Source organism: Rhea pennata, chromosome 12, assembly GCF_028389875.1.
Source record: "Rhea pennata isolate bPtePen1 chromosome 12, bPtePen1.pri, whole genome shotgun sequence".
In the NCBI taxonomy this organism is placed as follows: domain Eukaryota; kingdom Metazoa; phylum Chordata; class Aves; order Rheiformes; family Rheidae; genus Rhea; species Rhea pennata.
This window is the reverse complement of record NC_084674.1, coordinates 23,081,196-23,097,990: the sequence shown is the minus strand read 5'-3', so window position 1 is coordinate 23,097,990 and position 16,795 is coordinate 23,081,196. Positions and strand designations below refer to the sequence as shown.

At 40.5% G+C, this 16,795-nt stretch overlaps 1 protein-coding gene across 3 annotated transcripts in view; it reads right to left on the bottom strand.

Moving 5' to 3' along the window:
* The window catches only part of MAPKAPK3 (MAPK activated protein kinase 3), a 46,824-nt gene that overhangs the window by 27,893 nt on the left and 2,136 nt on the right, over window positions 1-16,795 (bottom strand). Inside the window, exon 1 of one of the 3 annotated variants that reach the window (XM_062585377.1) lies at window positions 9,894-9,956. The exons of the other annotated variants lie outside the window; for them this stretch is intronic. Coding sequence (XP_062441361.1) covers window positions 9,894-9,896 — 3 coding nt within the window. The 5' untranslated portion in view covers window positions 9,897-9,956. Of the gene's footprint in view, window positions 1-9,893; window positions 9,957-16,795 lie in introns of those variants that run through there. 3 annotated transcript variants of the gene reach the window in all.

Genomic DNA, 16,795 nt, shown 5'->3' with positions numbered 1-16,795 from the left:
TCTTTAGCAGATTCCCAGCCGGTTGTCTTCGATACTCTGCTGAAAAACGTAACGCTGCAGACCAGATTCCCCCCTTGAGAGGAATCCTTCTAAATCTTTTATTTCTCTCTAGATATTTTTATAAAGTTTGTTTTGTCTTTTTTTCCTCCTTGGCCAAGCTCACACAAGACATGCATGCCTAGAGATGCCACAAAGAAATGCAGGTAAGAGACATTCTGAAACAGAAGATGCAGAAATAGGAAGAACCAAAAGCAGCAAAAGGCTGGTAGAAATTGAAAGGAGAAAGACATTTAAATCCCAAGATCTGGTACTTGAAATGTGAATTAAAGTTCCATTCTGTACAGGTACCATAATATTTACAGATCACAGATTTATAGATTATAAATACTCCACAGGATGTAGTAGATTCTTGAAGTACTCCTTGGTTCAGATTTCTAGGCCACATTTGACAGCATCTTCTCTTCTCACTATGCAAACTTCCTGGAGAATATTTGTCTGCTGCTGCTTGTTCCAAAATTCAGGACACTCAGCTGACAGCTGTAGTCTTCTCCCTACTTTTTGCAGTTCTCCATGTTACTGTTAACCTATAAATACTGCTGCCATGGATTTCCTACTAGCTTATTATCGAAAGTCTATTGCATCCAATTCATGTTTATTATTCACTGCACCTTTAGCTCAGACCTCTTGTAAATTATTACTATTTGCCTAAAGTTAGCATGGAAGCTCACTACTATAGCCCTACCAATTTAAGCCACGGATGAGTTGAAGTATAGTCTGCTACTAAGTATTCTCAAGAGGAAAGAAAACCAAAAACCAAACCCCCCAAACGCATAACAAAACAAAAAAAACCCCTCACCCCTTATATTTTGAGTGCTGCTTGATCAAAATCAGTGCATACTTTTACTTTTAGAAGGTTATTCCTCTACTCCCTGTAAGTGAAACAGGGACAATACAGAGTTCTAATTTTAAAGTAATTTTATCAAAATTACTGTGATCCTGGTATTATAACAAAAGCACCAATAAAAGCAGGAGAAAATGAAAAAATCTGTTTTCAGAGGTCTTGAATAATCTGAAGTAAAGAAGCCTAGGCCATATGCTGAACAACAAAGCTGAAATCAGCTACTGAAACCAATCATTTAATAATCTAATCATTCTGTCTGTACACTGAAAAAAGCTGAAGTCTGACAGAAAATACAGCGTGCAAGATGGCCAGAGTATATACGGAACATGGATCCTCACATTTACTATATCCAAATGCTCAGTTTCATAATCCAAGACCACTACTTTAGGAAGGAGTTCTGTGCGTATACGAGAGAGATTTTCTAGCCTTTTTTTTTTTTTTTTTTTAGCAACAGCAAACCAGTCCTGAAAATATCAAATCCCTATGCATCCTCATATCGATTCCTCCATGATTTATCTGCAAGGCTGCAGCCTGCACATCTACTGTACAGACCTCTGCAGTTAGCTACCAAAGTAGGTGATAACAGTAACACACGATACAATAGCCATGGATAAACAGGGTGACTGGAGAGCCACCAGGAGACTAGGAGGTTCTGGGACCAGTCCTGCCCGGAGGGATGAGCACTATGCTTAGGCAGCTTTTCATTTACAACCTGCAAGAAACCCCCCCCCCTTGATCCCATCTCCACCGCCGGTCCCTTCTCTTCATCTTACTTTCCTCTCCTACTCAAGCTCACTGCCCAACGAGCTCTTGTCCCACCCCTTGAAACTACTGCCCGAGTCCTTACTCGGTCCATTTTTCCTCGGTTCCTGTGACATGTTTCTCTGTTCCCCATTGCCAGCATCTGGCTGCTTCTTTCCACACCCTCCACATTGCCCCACTCCTGGCTCGTTGAGCCTGCCCCTCCGTTCAGACACCTCATCCAAATGCAGCCTTCACTCCTCCCCGGCCTTCATCTCATTGCTCCAGCCTCTGCCTCCAGCCTGTCCTGGCTGTTCCTTCAGCAACAGCTTCTCAGCAAATCTCATTCTCTGTCACCTACCCTTGTCCACTCACTTCTCCCAAGCCCCAGTTTCTCCTATGCTGGCAGCCATTAGATCTCTGTTCTCAGTGCTGCTGGGGCCCACTGGGAGAACCAAAGGTCAGACTGGAGACTGTTCCCCTCTTCTCGGTACTAGCGTCCAGAGTCAGCATGGATTTCAGCAGCAAAAAGATTCAATCCCTGGAAAAGGCACATCCATTGTAGACTGAGGCACGCTTAGGGCAGGCTGCATCGCTGGGAAAGCCAACTATTAAAGCCAACCATCTTTGCTGAGCCTTAATGTTTCAGAGTCTGTTTGAATTTGTGAGGATTTTGACAGTGACAGTGCAAGACATAGTTCTAAAGCAAAGTTCATCCCTTGATAAAATTCAATTTTAAAATCGTAGGCAAACCACTTGAATTTTTTTCAATTTGTATTTTACGTGAACAAGATAAATTTCTCTTCTAACCTTATTATTGCAAATGGTGGAAAGATTTCTACCCAAACAGTTCCTGCTAAGATATTCTACCCGAGGCAGATGCTCAGCACAGGAAATATCACCACTCAAGTCTGGCAGAGTCTTAAAATAGGACAGTCAAGGTAGATCAAGGCAGTCTTACCAGCAAGTTGAGCCATGGGCCCTGCCTACCATTTGCAAGTGCTTTGCCCAGCCCAGTTCTGAATCTTTTTAGGAGCACAGGAGAGCGCCCTGGTGAGAGCACACATAGCACTGACCTCCCAGTACCATCTTTTTTTTTTCTCCTGACATCTGTTTTTTTTCCCTTTTGCACAAGACTCACTGCATTAGTCACAGCCCTGAAATCTTGACTGAGAAACTCCTCTCTTGAGTTAACACCTATTTTGCCTGAGCAAGGACAATGACTTTGCCCGTGTTCTTTTTATTTTTGTTTCATTCCACAATTCACTCCAATAGTGCCCGAGTAGCTGATGACATCAGAAAGCAAACAGTATTTTATCTGATACACTTTTCCCTGATGATGCCTCAAACCGTATATATTTAGCTGCCATCACCGCTCCTTGCGAACACCCATTATGCAGCGCGATCTACAATCAGACAGCAGATGTTTCTCTGACTTTCTTGATATGCAATTTCTCTGTTGCTTGACGCTGAAATTTGCAGGGTGCAGACGGCACTTATATCCACACATCCAAGTAGTTCCAGCTCCACCACTCTCCTAACGAACCAGCTGAACCCTGATGCACCAAACATAACCAAAGGTCTCCAAGTGCAGCTGCGCAGAAAGCTCTTCAACTTCCGATGTGCTGCTGTGCTTTTGTTAATTAACCCCCAGAAGAAATAATCCTGCACACAAGTATCAGCCAGCTTCATCCTCAGTATTTTACCTCTGCCTAGTTCTCCTGCCTTCTGCAGAGATACACGTCATCTACTTTCTCTTGATTTCATAACATCTGATGTATTATTTTGCTCTGGTATTATTCTGTACCTTTAAATTTGCTTAAAAATGATTTACAAAATCAGAGGAATCAAGAACATAACACAAACCTCAACAGCTTTACTGTAGCTTCATCATTGCTCCATTCACATTTAGACTCATTTCTCTAGAAAGACTGGGTACAGTAAAAACCCCAAAGCTTGACTAAAGCAATTTCTAATGTTTTTAATGCCCCTGACTTCAATAACCAAAACTAGAACTTATCTTTATTTCACCACTATCTTATAAAAAATTGTGCTCCATATTGCTTTTTTCCTTTTTTTAAAAAAATATCATTCCCCACTGCTCTAATTTTGGTTGAGATTAATGAAAATCATCAAATCAATAATTACATTCATTTATCTGACAGCTCTCCTTTTTCAGCAATGGTCATTATCTCTGTTTCTTTCAATCCTGGTACATGTATAGCTGTTTTTATCTTCCTCAGTTCCACTGGGCAATGCTAGATCACTTACATGCCTTATTTCTTTGTCGTACAAAGTCTACGGATAAATAATTTGCTGCTTCCTACTCTCCTATCTCAAGCTAACAACAAAATGGATGAAGTTAAATGGTGTTTATTTCATGCTTCCTTCATCTGGAGGCAATTAGCAAATTATATTTTCAATAAACATAGCCAAGCTCAAGAAGTCTAAGAGGATTTGGTGAATTCCACATTAAGTTTTTTAATATTTAGGTGTCTTGCCACAGCAGGGAGACCCCAGTTTGACAACAACAGAAAGGGACAGCAGGTTGAGGTACAACCCTGTGCAGAAGGGGCTTTGGGAGGTGCTCTTCAAGCAGCCAAGCTTCCTGCAAGTCAGTGCTAACACCTGGATCATGTTTGCAGCCAGTTAGCTACAGATATTGTATAAATTATTACTGCTAGCAGAAAGAATGAGATGCTGTAACATCAGTTGATAGGAGACTGCAGTCTTTGAGAGCTGCATTCAATTTCAGGTTAGAGCTCTTAAGCCGAAAGGATCCAGACCCAGCCTTATCACCCATGGGGAGAGGGCCAGAACTTCCCTACTCCCCCATATATCTGGGTCACCTCACCAGAGAAGCTGTTTGGGAGGCAACAGAGATGCTATCCCAAAGGATTTACCTGACTGAAGGGAAACTCAAATTAAAGGAGAACATGTACACTTACAGAACTGATACACACATCTCAGTTTACTCCCTTGTTTTCAAAGCCTGTTCCTCCAAGGGATCACTCTGGAGTAGAGCCTGCACTAGCTATCCCGGAGCAGCGCTGTAGGTACGCAGCCACATAGGGCAATGCAGTATGTGTGCCTGCAATTTAAAGGAAGTATGTGCTCGAGACTATTCTTCCAATGCTCTCCAAGGCTTTTGAACTGCATGCAAAAAAGCACATGAACCAAACAGTAGAAATCCTGGGTAAACCTTTCTCATAGCTCTTCCGAACCTCCAGCAGGAAGATTTAAATCAAACAAAATACCCAAGTAAAGTTTGGTATATACTGCTAAGTAAAATCCTTACTTATCCTAAATTTCCCCCCTCTCACACATTAGGCAAATTTGGGGACATAAATTAGAATCCTGTGTGCACATACAAGAAAAAGCAGACGTTTGAATTGGGACATACCCCTCATAAGGCTGACGTTAAATCACAGAAACTTGGGTTCCTGTAAGGTCATCAGAAGCCCAGATACAGAATAGTTATGCTGAACTGCAGAAACAGCACGTCATCTATTTTAGGACTACTTTTTCTATATCTCTGAGAATATATAATGCATACAAGTCTGAATATTTCCTGGAAACGACAATGCTTACTGACTTCTATTTTTCCATCATTCACAGCCAGTGAGAAAACAAATATAGGGCCAAAATCGAATTCCTAACCCAAGCCAAACTCCAACATACTTTTCAGGAAAAAGGCAGAAAGGAATATAACATTTTTGTATTAGTTACTCATCCTGCAAGTTCGAATTACTTGTATATTTGTGGTTACTAACTAGTCTCTAGTGGGCTACTGTTCCCAGTAATCAATGTTTTTTTGTACTCTTTTTTCTAAGTAGTATATATTTTGGCTCTCTTGTACTCTCACACAAATAAAGGTATGTACAAACAAGCAAAAAGGGTAGAATTCTGTATTTTGTTTTAACAAGCTCCATGATTTTAGAAAACAGGAGATGCACAAATCTCACACCAAAGCTTACATTCCTATACAAATAGCAAAATAAAAATTCATGAATCTTCAAAAACTGCAACTAATTGGAAAGAATATAAAGTGTAAAGAAAAAGGAGAGTAGAGGGATAAGGCACTTCTACCTGACCTCTGGAAAAGTTCAGCTGCAAATACATGTTTTATTTTTAAAGCAGTTTCACTCTTTTTTAAAAATTTCTTTCAATGTCTTATTGTTAAATAAATCTAGGATACAGAGAAGGCAGACTTACTAAATGTCACCTTTACTTCAGGCGTTACTGCTAAAGCCAGCCCTCAGGAACCCCACACCCTGGAAACCAGAGAGAAAGTCTGAAGAAAGGAAGATTTACCCTTGGTTGAGGAGGATCGGGTTAGAGATCATTCAGGCAAACTTGCTGCCCACAAATCCATGGGCCCTGATGGGATGCACCCACGGGTTCTGAAGGAGCTGGTGGATGTCATTGTTAGACCGCTCTCCATCATCTCTGAAAGGTCACGGAGAACAGGAGAGGAGCCCGAGGACCGAAGGAATGCTAATGTTCCCCTGTGGGGAACGGCTGCGAGAGCTGGGCCTCTTTAGCCTGGGGAAGGGAAGACTGAGAGGGGATCTTTTTAATATGTCTACAAATATCTGAAGGGAGGGTGTCAAGAGGATGAGGTCGGACTCTTCAGTGGTGCCCAGTGACAGGACAAGAGGCAACAGGCACAAACTGAACCACAGGAAGTTCTGCCTAAATATGAGGAGGAATTTCTTCACTGTGAGAGTGACAGAGCACTGGACCAGGTTGCCCAGAGAGGTTGTGGAGTCTCCTTCTCTGGAGATATTCAAAACCCACTTGGGTGCAACCCTGTCTAACACGCTCTAGGTGACCCTGCTGAGCAGGGAGGTTGGACTAGATGATCTCCAGAATTCCCTTCCAACCTCAATCATTCTGTGATTCTGTGAAAAAAGTAGAAACTGAAAATTCAAAATTTAATCATTTGGAAAAAAGATTCACCATAGATAAATCTTATCATACTTCAGAAGACAGTTTGTATTTATTGAATACTATCTGAGAGAAGAAAAAGGAGAAATTGCAAAGAGGGATGTCTCTCAAATTCTTTTCCCTCATATCATTTTTAATGTGGAAGTCATAGGGTGGAAGGAAAATTTGACATTTACTGACATTTAGCAGTTAAAATGTAATCCTTCCAGAGAATGAAAAATGGGAAAGGGTTGGGGTGGAAGAGAAGGAAATCAAGTTCTACTCTGATTACACAGAAGAAAAAAGTTTAAAAGCATCGAATAAACTGAATGGAAGAAAAAAAAATCATGTGTATTTGCTGAGGAAGTTCTCTCAAGCATGGAAGAGGGTATCAAAGGTCCAGGGAATACCACCACTGATTTCAGGCTCCTTAGAAATACACACTGCAAAAAATAAAAAACCAGTCAGCTACAAGCAATCCGTCATACTGAAGTGGAAAAAGAGATCATTGCTCCTCATGTCTCAGTAGGAGTAACTAGTGATCAATCCACCGCTCAAACTGCAATGAATTCTTTAATTAAATTTACAAAGCTTTCTCATAAACGAATATAACTCTTCTTAAAAAGGAAACAAAAAGGAAAATAAACACCCTGTTTTGTTGCAGGGGCACCAGTCATTCTACACACCTGCATGCTGAAATATGAAACACTAGCACAGATTCCCATATGATCATGCAACAAAACGTGTATAGTAATCTAAAGATTTGCTGCAGTGCAAAAGTACAGGTAACTCAGATGAGTAACTCACAGATTCAGATTGTGTGGTGTGAAAAATATACGTGATCTTGATTAAAGTTAACTGTTACTTTTCATTAAAGCTAAGCTGTCTGTTCAAACCTTCACATAATAGTTAAGACAATTAAATGCAGGCTGATCTTTCAGCAGGGTCACTATACTATAAATAAATAAATAAATAAATAAAGCCTCCTTTGAATTGTTTCTGGTTAGTTAAATCTGAGGGAGCTCTACTATGTTGATCTCTTTTATAAAACTGAGGTAGTAGAGAACTTTGAAAGATACAAATTCAGAGAAGGTGAGGAAACTTGGGTGATAAGAAGCTACCATAAATCAGAACCTTGATTCATATTAGTAATTATTAGATTAACAGGGGTAATCTCAACCAAAGAGAATAAGCATTTAATGTTTTTGTGCATCTAAAGCAGGGAATAATGTCCCCTGCAAAGTAGGGGATCCCCTGCTGTTTTCTTCTCCTTGCAACTGCAGCAAGAGGTTAGTTTTTGTAGCTGTTGAGTGTGATGCCCTATTTTTCCAGTGGTAACAGGCATACAGCCCCAATCCCAGCCCAAGTCAAGGCAGCCACACTCACCTTCCAGAACAGAGGTGTGCCTGGCAATTGGCGCTTTGGAAGCGTGACTCAGTCTCAAAGTCACTCTCGCACTCCTGCCTTCGTACGGCCTTTAATCATAGCATTCCAGCAACAGGGAAAAGTTCTTACAAAGCTGAGAGACTGCAGGAAAATTCCACATCTGAAAATAACTCACTAAAACTGAAAGTGTTTCTAAATTAACTGACCTTTCCTGATCCACTACGCTCACTTTGTCTATCTGTTTCGCTGTTCTCTGGTGCTGGAAAGCTTGGGAAATGGCTTTGGCTCTTTGTGACACTGCCTTGTGCACCACGAACTCCAATAAAGAACAAGATACTTGTCAGAAATGACAGAAACGAACAGTAATAATACAACCAGCTGCCAAAAGTAGGTTGCAATTCTATTCTAAGTTGCAGTCATAAAGCTGAGTCTTTAAAAAGTTATTAATAAGCATTCAAAAATTGAACTGAAAACTGTATCAGCAGGTGAGTACATGACGAAATCATGTACTTGAGCCAGTTTAAAACATTAACTTCTCATTTCTCTGAAGTTTCAGTTTCTAGTTAAAAGGAATTAGCAGTCTTCAGCAGTTGGTTTTCACTGTGATTTCTGTTAAAAGTGAAAATAAGTAGCAGAAAATGCTTTGGGGAAAAAAAATCAATAGCATTATACCACATGTGCTTCCATGCACCAGGCCTGATAGAAATGCTCTCCTGCCTGGACTGCACACACACACAAAATTAAAAAAAAAAAGAAAGAACGTGAATAGCTATCGTGAAAAGTCTATTGCACTTGATAGCTACACCCTAGTTTAGACAAGAAGGACTTCTCCAGGGAGGCACACCCTTAAGTGAAACTATTACGCAAGTATATTTGTTTACCCAGAGTAAGAGCCCTTTGCAGAGCAGAGACCTGAGCCCCAGCTCCCTCTGCTTGCACAGCTAAATCCTCTACACCACCACCGTGCTTAGCACCAGGCAAAGCACAAGATGCCTTCTGAAACTCAAGTTTTGATTAGCTATCCGAGACTTTTGTAACTATAAGCTGTGACAACAGGGCACTTTCAAATTTACACAGTATACTGAAACTATAATTTTTTTCACCTTCACAATACTCAGAAAAGTGCTGTTTTTGCTCAAAACCTTCGTAACATTGCTGTCACTAACTTCTTGAAGCAAGGAATTTCACAGGTTATCTATATATAAGAAAATATTTTTAACACTGCAATTTTCCAAGGCCAGTAAGAAAGATGTTTCGCTCCCAACCTAAGAAACAGGTGTCTCAGAAATCCAATGCCCTTTAACTGAAGCAAGTTTTTTTCTGGCTTCATGTTACTGGGCAAGGTAAAAGGATGGATCATTTTTCACGTTACCATTCCTAAGCTGACATTGAGCACCAGTGAAAAAGAAGAGCGTGCTACTCACTTTAGTCACAAACTTACTGCTGCAGGTTTTGCATGTGTGCAAGTGCTCTTTTTGTTCCCAGAAAGGCTCTTTAAAACGCAGAAGACAAGAGCAGCATCCTTCAGAAGAAAGGCCTTAAAAGAACAGGAAGCTTCCAAGCATCAAGCAAATGTCAAGCTCCATCACGCTCCCAAGTGTCAAATTTCGACTGTAAATTGATTGGAAAGGGAAGAGTTGAACAAACTGAAAAGCTTTCACTCTTCACAGCCACAAAGGAGGAGTTGTACTGTAGTGTGGTGCGGCAAGGGCTTCTGCCGTGGCGAGGCAGCTGAGCCAGAGAAACCCATTCCCCTCCCGTCTACCTTCAAGCAACCACATCTTTGGTGCTAACAACTCCGTTGCTGGGGAAACCAGGCTGCTTTTCACAAAGCCACATTGACTAAAAGCAACATGTGGGAAAAGGGAATCTTTATAAAGCCCTGAGAGAAATGAATCCTCAACAAGAAAAAAAAATAATGTTCGGTTTTGCTTACCATCAAACAAAGAAACAAGGGTAATACTTCTCATCCTCAGAGCTGCAAGGGAGGAGAACATTGTGGCAGCTGTGGTAGTACCATACACCAGGCCTTGTGGCACTGAAGATGGGATTTTAAGGACTCGGCATCCCTGAAATATAAGGTAGGTTAAATACTCAAGAGTACACAGACCCTCAGGAGTTCAGTACAGAACATGGGTGCGCACGGCAGCTGCTCACGGTCCAGTTTTTAACTGCTCTCCTTTGAAGACAAAAAACAAATCCACCCCACAGCGTAAGAGAAACCAACTGTGGTTACAAATCACCGCTCAAGTGCTCTCCTGAGGGCTCCCGGCTGATTCACACCTAGGCAAACTACTCACACCAGCCAAAATTTCACCACACAAGAAAGTTCAGTGGATGCCGAGCATGAGTCATTCCACACTGCTGCTTCCAAACAGTTTATAGATATTTTATATGTACTTATATATTTAGATATACTGTCCAAAAACAAACAAAAAAGTTTTCCAAAGCTCTGCCCTTACAATGGACATAATAAATCTGTCCACAACCCTAGCTGACTCAAATCCCAAGGGCTGCCTTAGGGCCTGTTACTTGGAACACAAGCACACGTAAGAGAGGATTCAGGAAAAAAATAATCCTGGTAAAAAGCCCATGGAGAAGAGCCAGAGTTGGAACTGGAAAGACTTAAGATCTTTGAGCAGAGAAACTTCAATAAGATTGGTTCCTTACGCAGAACATCTGAAATTGCTCTTAAAGATGGCACATTCAGGGTGGTTTGTTTCTTTTCAGAAAGTTCAGTAAATAAACTTTTGGGGCAAAAATAACCATTTTACACATTTGGTATTTGCTTCTTCTCTTAAGACAAGTCACGACCACTTCAGTGCAAAATGCCATATTGCAAAGATTCAGGAGCCAGGAGGCCAAGCCTGATCTGCATGCTGAGCAAGAATTCCCTCCCCCTTCACTTCTGAGGTATTAAAATGCTGCAGCATTATAGCTTAATCTCATTTAGGGAGCTTTGAATCATCTTAAATACTTAGAAAGTCTGTGCATAAAGTATTACAATCCAGGCAATTTATACGCTCTAATCCAGAAAGACCACACCATCGCTGGTTATAACAGAAAAGTTCTCACGGTTTTCCAACTAGATACGTACATCACCTCCTCTCTGCTTCATCACTGGCCTCATCTCTACCACCTTCCTTTTTGAGAACATTGCCATGTTCACAAGCCCTACTGTACTGAAAGAGCTGGTTGACTATTATATCTGAGCCTAAAAGCTAACTTTCTGATGTGATATTTAAGGTGGAAAAAATTCCGTAAGAAGGAAATGCATGTACATATGAGAGAGAGGAATTTTTTCATGGCTAAGCAAATAGTAACTGCAAAAACATTTGGGGATGCAAGGTGTTGCATATGATTATGTGACTAAATCAGTAATATATATATTTTTTCTTTCAAATTACTGTATTGAGTAATGATTGAATGAAACTGCCTTATATTAAAAAAATAATATATTTAAGTTTTCTCAGGCCCATATAAGCTCTTTTTCCCAGTATCAGTGACACCTTTCTTCTTTATTCTTTCCATCAACTTAACACAGCATGAAAAAAGTCTTTTTCTCCTGTTTTGATGGGCAGCAGGCTGTCATGAGAAGTCACTTTTTATGAGACCAGGTTGCTTTTACACAGGGTGCTATCACACATTGAGAATGTGTAAACTGAGAGTACTGTCAGGAAAGATTTTTTAAAAAAAGATGCACATGAGCCTTGACATTCAGGTGTGGTCTTGATTCTTCCCAAATTATAAAAAATGGTATCAGGTTTTTCTAGTTTGGGCAACTCTCTAGGCAGAATTACCATCAGGAAATGAAGCTGAAGTACACTTGACCAGTAAATGAACTTTAAAATTATTGCTTATTGTTCCCTTGCTCTAAAGCTGATTTGCAAAATCCAGTTATCTGCACTGAGACTTCCAGCCAGCACGAATTAGGGAGTTTTTGCTTTAGTTAAATGGAATGGGAGGATTCAGACTCCAAAGGGAGGAGGGAGAAATCAAGAGAAGGGTCTTCTGTTCCAAAGAGGGTGTCAGCCAGTTAGTCAGGTCTGACTTCCACGCACATGCGTACTTCATTTCAGCACCTTCCCCTAGGTCAAAATAAGACACATACCTATAATACTCACTGAAACTCTCTCAAATCTTTCAGTCTGTGGGAAGGCAGAGGAACACACCTTGATCTTCCTGAGCTTTGCTGCTACATATATCAGGGCATAACTTGTGCCAGCTTGCACAAGAGAACACTGCAGGTGCAAAGTAGCAGCAGTGTAGCTCATTTTTGCAGATGACTCACAGGTTTTACTGCATTTGCCCTTCTGTTTTCATTTTATAGGCCTAATGAACTGCCATTGAACCTAGTAAGAATTTACTACACAGAGTTTTATTATTTTGAACTGAGCCTATCTTTTTTATTATTATTTATTATATGCATTTCAAATAAGGAGAAGATCAGTCAAGAGCATCAGATCTGTAACGTAAATAGATAAAATCCACCTTGTTTAAATTAAGAGTCCTACTGACACCCTAGAAGGTGCCATTCTGGCCCAAAAAGGCACAAATTACTAAAGAACTCAAGCCGTCTGGTTTACTCATTGGTTTAAAAACAGTTGCTGTAGCAGTAGAAACAACCCACTTTTTAACGGACTGAATGTTATGTTTTTTACACATTTTTACATAACCTTCACTGAGACTGGCACTGAAAGACTGACTGAAGGACCAGTCCCATGGTATCTCTGTTTTTGGTACTCCTCCATATACTGGGGGCTAAAATTTAACTGGAACTTTTCTGAACTCATATTCATTCTACACTGAATGGGGCTTTGATCTACCAACACATAGCTCCTGGAGCTTATTACTCAACTGTTACTGACACTGAATTTACTGTAGCAAGAGATAAACCAGTATAAATAGGTTGCATGATTACAAAATATGGTAGGTAAGATGGAACTACAGAACATTTCTCTTGAAAGTGCTAAATTCCTCCTGAAACACATACTCACTCAAGTAAAAGTGACACAAAAGCTAACTGGCAATTCCCTCAATTCCCACCACACTCTAGCTTAGCACAACATTCTACCTTATTCTAAAAATGTTGAAATGTTTCATTCCCCATTTGGCATATTTTTTTTCTCTTCTAAAAATGCAATCTATAGCATCCAAAAAACTTGTTAACATTTCCTCTTCTGCAATCAATCATCAGCCTAAAATAACTTTCATTTTATGCACTGCCTCCTCATCTGCTGTATTCTTTTCCTTGATCATCTTCATATTTCAGGCAAAAAGCAGGGTATTTAAGAAGTATCAGCTTTTTAGATAGCTTACAACATAGATAATTTGACTCCTGTTTGTGAGCAGTCAAAAATCTGACTTCACAGTGTAATAACTGAAGACAGACTATCCGGCAATTAGCTTACATGAAGCAGTAATATTTAACTTAATCAGAAACATGAAAATTGAATGAGACGCAGAGACATAGCTCAAGAATAAATAAAATTCAGGTGATGCAAAGTGAGCATTTTTCTCCACAGTGGTTCCACTCAGGAAAGCAGAACCATATTCTTGATCCAGTCCTATGTGCAGTTTCCAAGAGCCATTTTGCACAGGTCCATTCACACATACTCTGCCTTTGAGGACCAGAAAGCAGCCACAGCATACGGTGCACTGCGCACAGGTGCTTAGGGAGAAGCACTTTTAAGTCTGCTAGATTGTTATAGAGGAAAGTTTTCTTAACAAAAGTACCAGAACATCCATAAAGCTACGTACTCTATTTTTCTGAGGTTCCAACGATCTTTGCTTTGCTTCTATGTCTGAATCGTCCTTCCCTTTTCTACTCCTGGAAAAGGGGCAACATCTGTTTACGTAAGGTGAGTAGTATGCCAAGGACACATAACACTGTTTTTACATCCTCTGCCTGAAACATCCACCCAAATCTTGGAAATGCAGAAAAGTCCAAATACCCCAGCAACAGAAAGCTTTCTGCTCTTCTCTTCTTGCCTGATCCCACCTTTGGCTAAACCCTCTCTACCAGCATTCACAAAAATAATATGGGCCACCAAATACACTGAAACATTATTTTGATGTCATTTAACAGGAATTTGTACAAAGAAAGAAAGAAAAAACTAATGAAGGAAGAAAAGTAGAAAAAAGAGCAAGGAACTGTAGGATCTTTATGGGAAGGCAAGATGCAGGAGTCCACATTTATCCTCACAGGCAGTCAGCTATTTCAGTTTCCTTCTCTCCCTAAAAAGAAGGTGCAGTGTGAAAAACAGCAGAGAACATTCAGACTGCTAAAAGAACGAGTGGAAGTTAAATTTTAGCCCCAAAAGGTAAAGTGAACAGAAGGGGGCAGCTTACTGAGGATGAGATAAAAATAGAAGTGACTACAGCTTTGCTCGACAGCTGTTTCTGGATCGACCACAGAAAGAGAGCTGAGGTTTTCTATTTGCAAGGGAATGAGAGACCAAAATTTTCTATTTGCAAGGGAATGAGAGACCAAAACACAGGTGCCTTATAGAAGGCCACAGTCCTACAGACCAGTTTTGTTTCCTCTTCCACCCCTCTAAATCCATGCAGTCTACCCTATTTGGCAACAGGGCTGTTCAGCCAACGCATCATTATGCTTCTAAGCGAGTAACCAGATTAGATTTTTCTGGACCAGGAAAGCAGTGCGTGTGGCATTTCAATCTTAACAGAAACAAAGCTGACAGCACATTTGAAAATGCATAGCAGATCTCAATGCCAAACAGAGTTACCTAAGCCACATAATACTCCAGGAAAAATAACCAAAGCTACTGTTAGAGCCCCTGCAGTATCTTTGAGAGGATGTCTTGTGTTTTCCCACTCTAAAACGATTAGTGAAATTCTAACTAGTTCCAACTCTGGACATAGACTAAAGGAGACAACAGGGACCTCCCAGTTACTGTATGCAGTGCTTGACTGATGCATGGCTCTAAGGATGAATGTTTCTGCCTGTTCAACCCCTTTCCTCATGAGTACCTCTGTGCAAATTCCTTCCATTGAGTAATTTCTATCCAGATCCTGGCTGTGCTGGCTTTGTTCCCATATAAAAGAAAACCTGCAGGCAGAAAGGAGTGCCATCTGCCAAGTCAGAAGCTGCTTTAATGAGTAAATTTGGTGTAAAGAGGAACAGACTATTTATTATATCTTACCTTCAACAGCAGGACTGGTGTATTTTTTTTTCCCCGGGAGCCAATTACAGTGAGCACACTGCTCACACTTGAAGTACTTGTCCACACATACATGGAGATATCCATGCATATTGCACACGCAACCTCTAGAAAAAATCCATCCTGCCTTCCTTTTTTCCCCATTCCACTTACAACTCAATCTTTATGTTTCTCTTCTCTTTACCTGTCAGATCAAAGGTCTTTCTATGATAGCTTCATCGGCCTCCACTTTCTATTCCTGTACGTGCATGTTAACCCCAGCTCATTGCAACTAGGAATTCTGAGCAACAGTAAGGCAGAAATGCCAGGGCCCAGTGTCCCTACACAGAGAACTGCATACTGAAGCTACTTCTGAGTCAATTTTTTCCAAGTTTCCTGTGTTTTTCCATAACTGTTTTATTTGGAGGATTTGCTCTTAAGTCCCATCTGGAGATGGTTAGACACTTGCATGGTACAGTTCAAGTTTCCCAAGAAACAATGGAAATACTTCCTCTGAACATTTTCATCCTTGCAAATACCTTAAGGGCTAGGAAGAGAGCTTTCTATTCCTGACAATTAACCTAACATAATTTTTATCCCTCCTTGCTGAGTAATCTTCTCATTAGACCATCTTTGAAGAGAATAGCAAATTCTCTGGGCTGCTGGTGGTTTTACTTAATTGCACATTTAACTTTTTATTCCGCACTTAAACTCATAATGGCAAGAAATACATATACAAAAGAAACAAACTATTATCTGCCATTTAAACTCCCTAGAGAATTCAAACATCTTAATATTTCTGGCCATTGCAGAGTTTTCTCAAGTGCGCATATTTGGCAGTGGGGGAAGGATGGCAGAGAGGGAAAAACACATATAATGCACTTTCAGTTATATATAGCTATCATGGACAAAACTACAGTTGGGGGGCTCATTCCTAATACATTTTAGAAGTTCTGAAAAAAATTAGTTAATTCAATCAGTGCTAAAAAGAAAAATTTTAAAGGTGGTGTTAGATGATCTGCTATAGGTTCCTCCTCTCCATCAGAGGTAGGATATTTTGTCAGGATACAGCAGTTTTAGTTCTCTTATCCCTCCCTCTCCCCCAACTCTGGGCACTGAGCTGAAACGGTATTTTACAGGTGCTAGTATCCACAGGAATGTATTTTCGATTTGATTCCAGATCTACAGAATTTGCCCTGGAACACATCCACTGCCACTGGACTGTGCTCTACAGTGGTAACTTACATTTTAAAATAAGTTTCCAGCCCTTACAACTGCAAACAAAACCTTTACAATTTGAATGGTAAATAAATCAGCAGTGAACCTGCTGAAGTCTCCAGAACAGTGGAAGCGCCTTCAGTACTAACCGTGTCCTTCATCACAGTACCCTAAATATGGAAATCACTGTTGATAGCACTTTGACAAATTCCCTTGCTCCTGACCGTTTTCCCAGAAGGATCCAACTAATACACTCAGCTCAGAGTTGTAAATGACCTGGCACACCCCTATTTAGGCACAAAACTCCACTGCTCCCAATCCGCTTCCCAAAACTTGCAGTTTCCCTATGACAAACTTCTGCAAAACACCAGGTATTTCCAGTCTGTCGTATAATGAGAACCTGGCTGGAGAGAGCAGTTCAAGCCTGATACAGGTAAGACCATGTCCAGACCTCGGC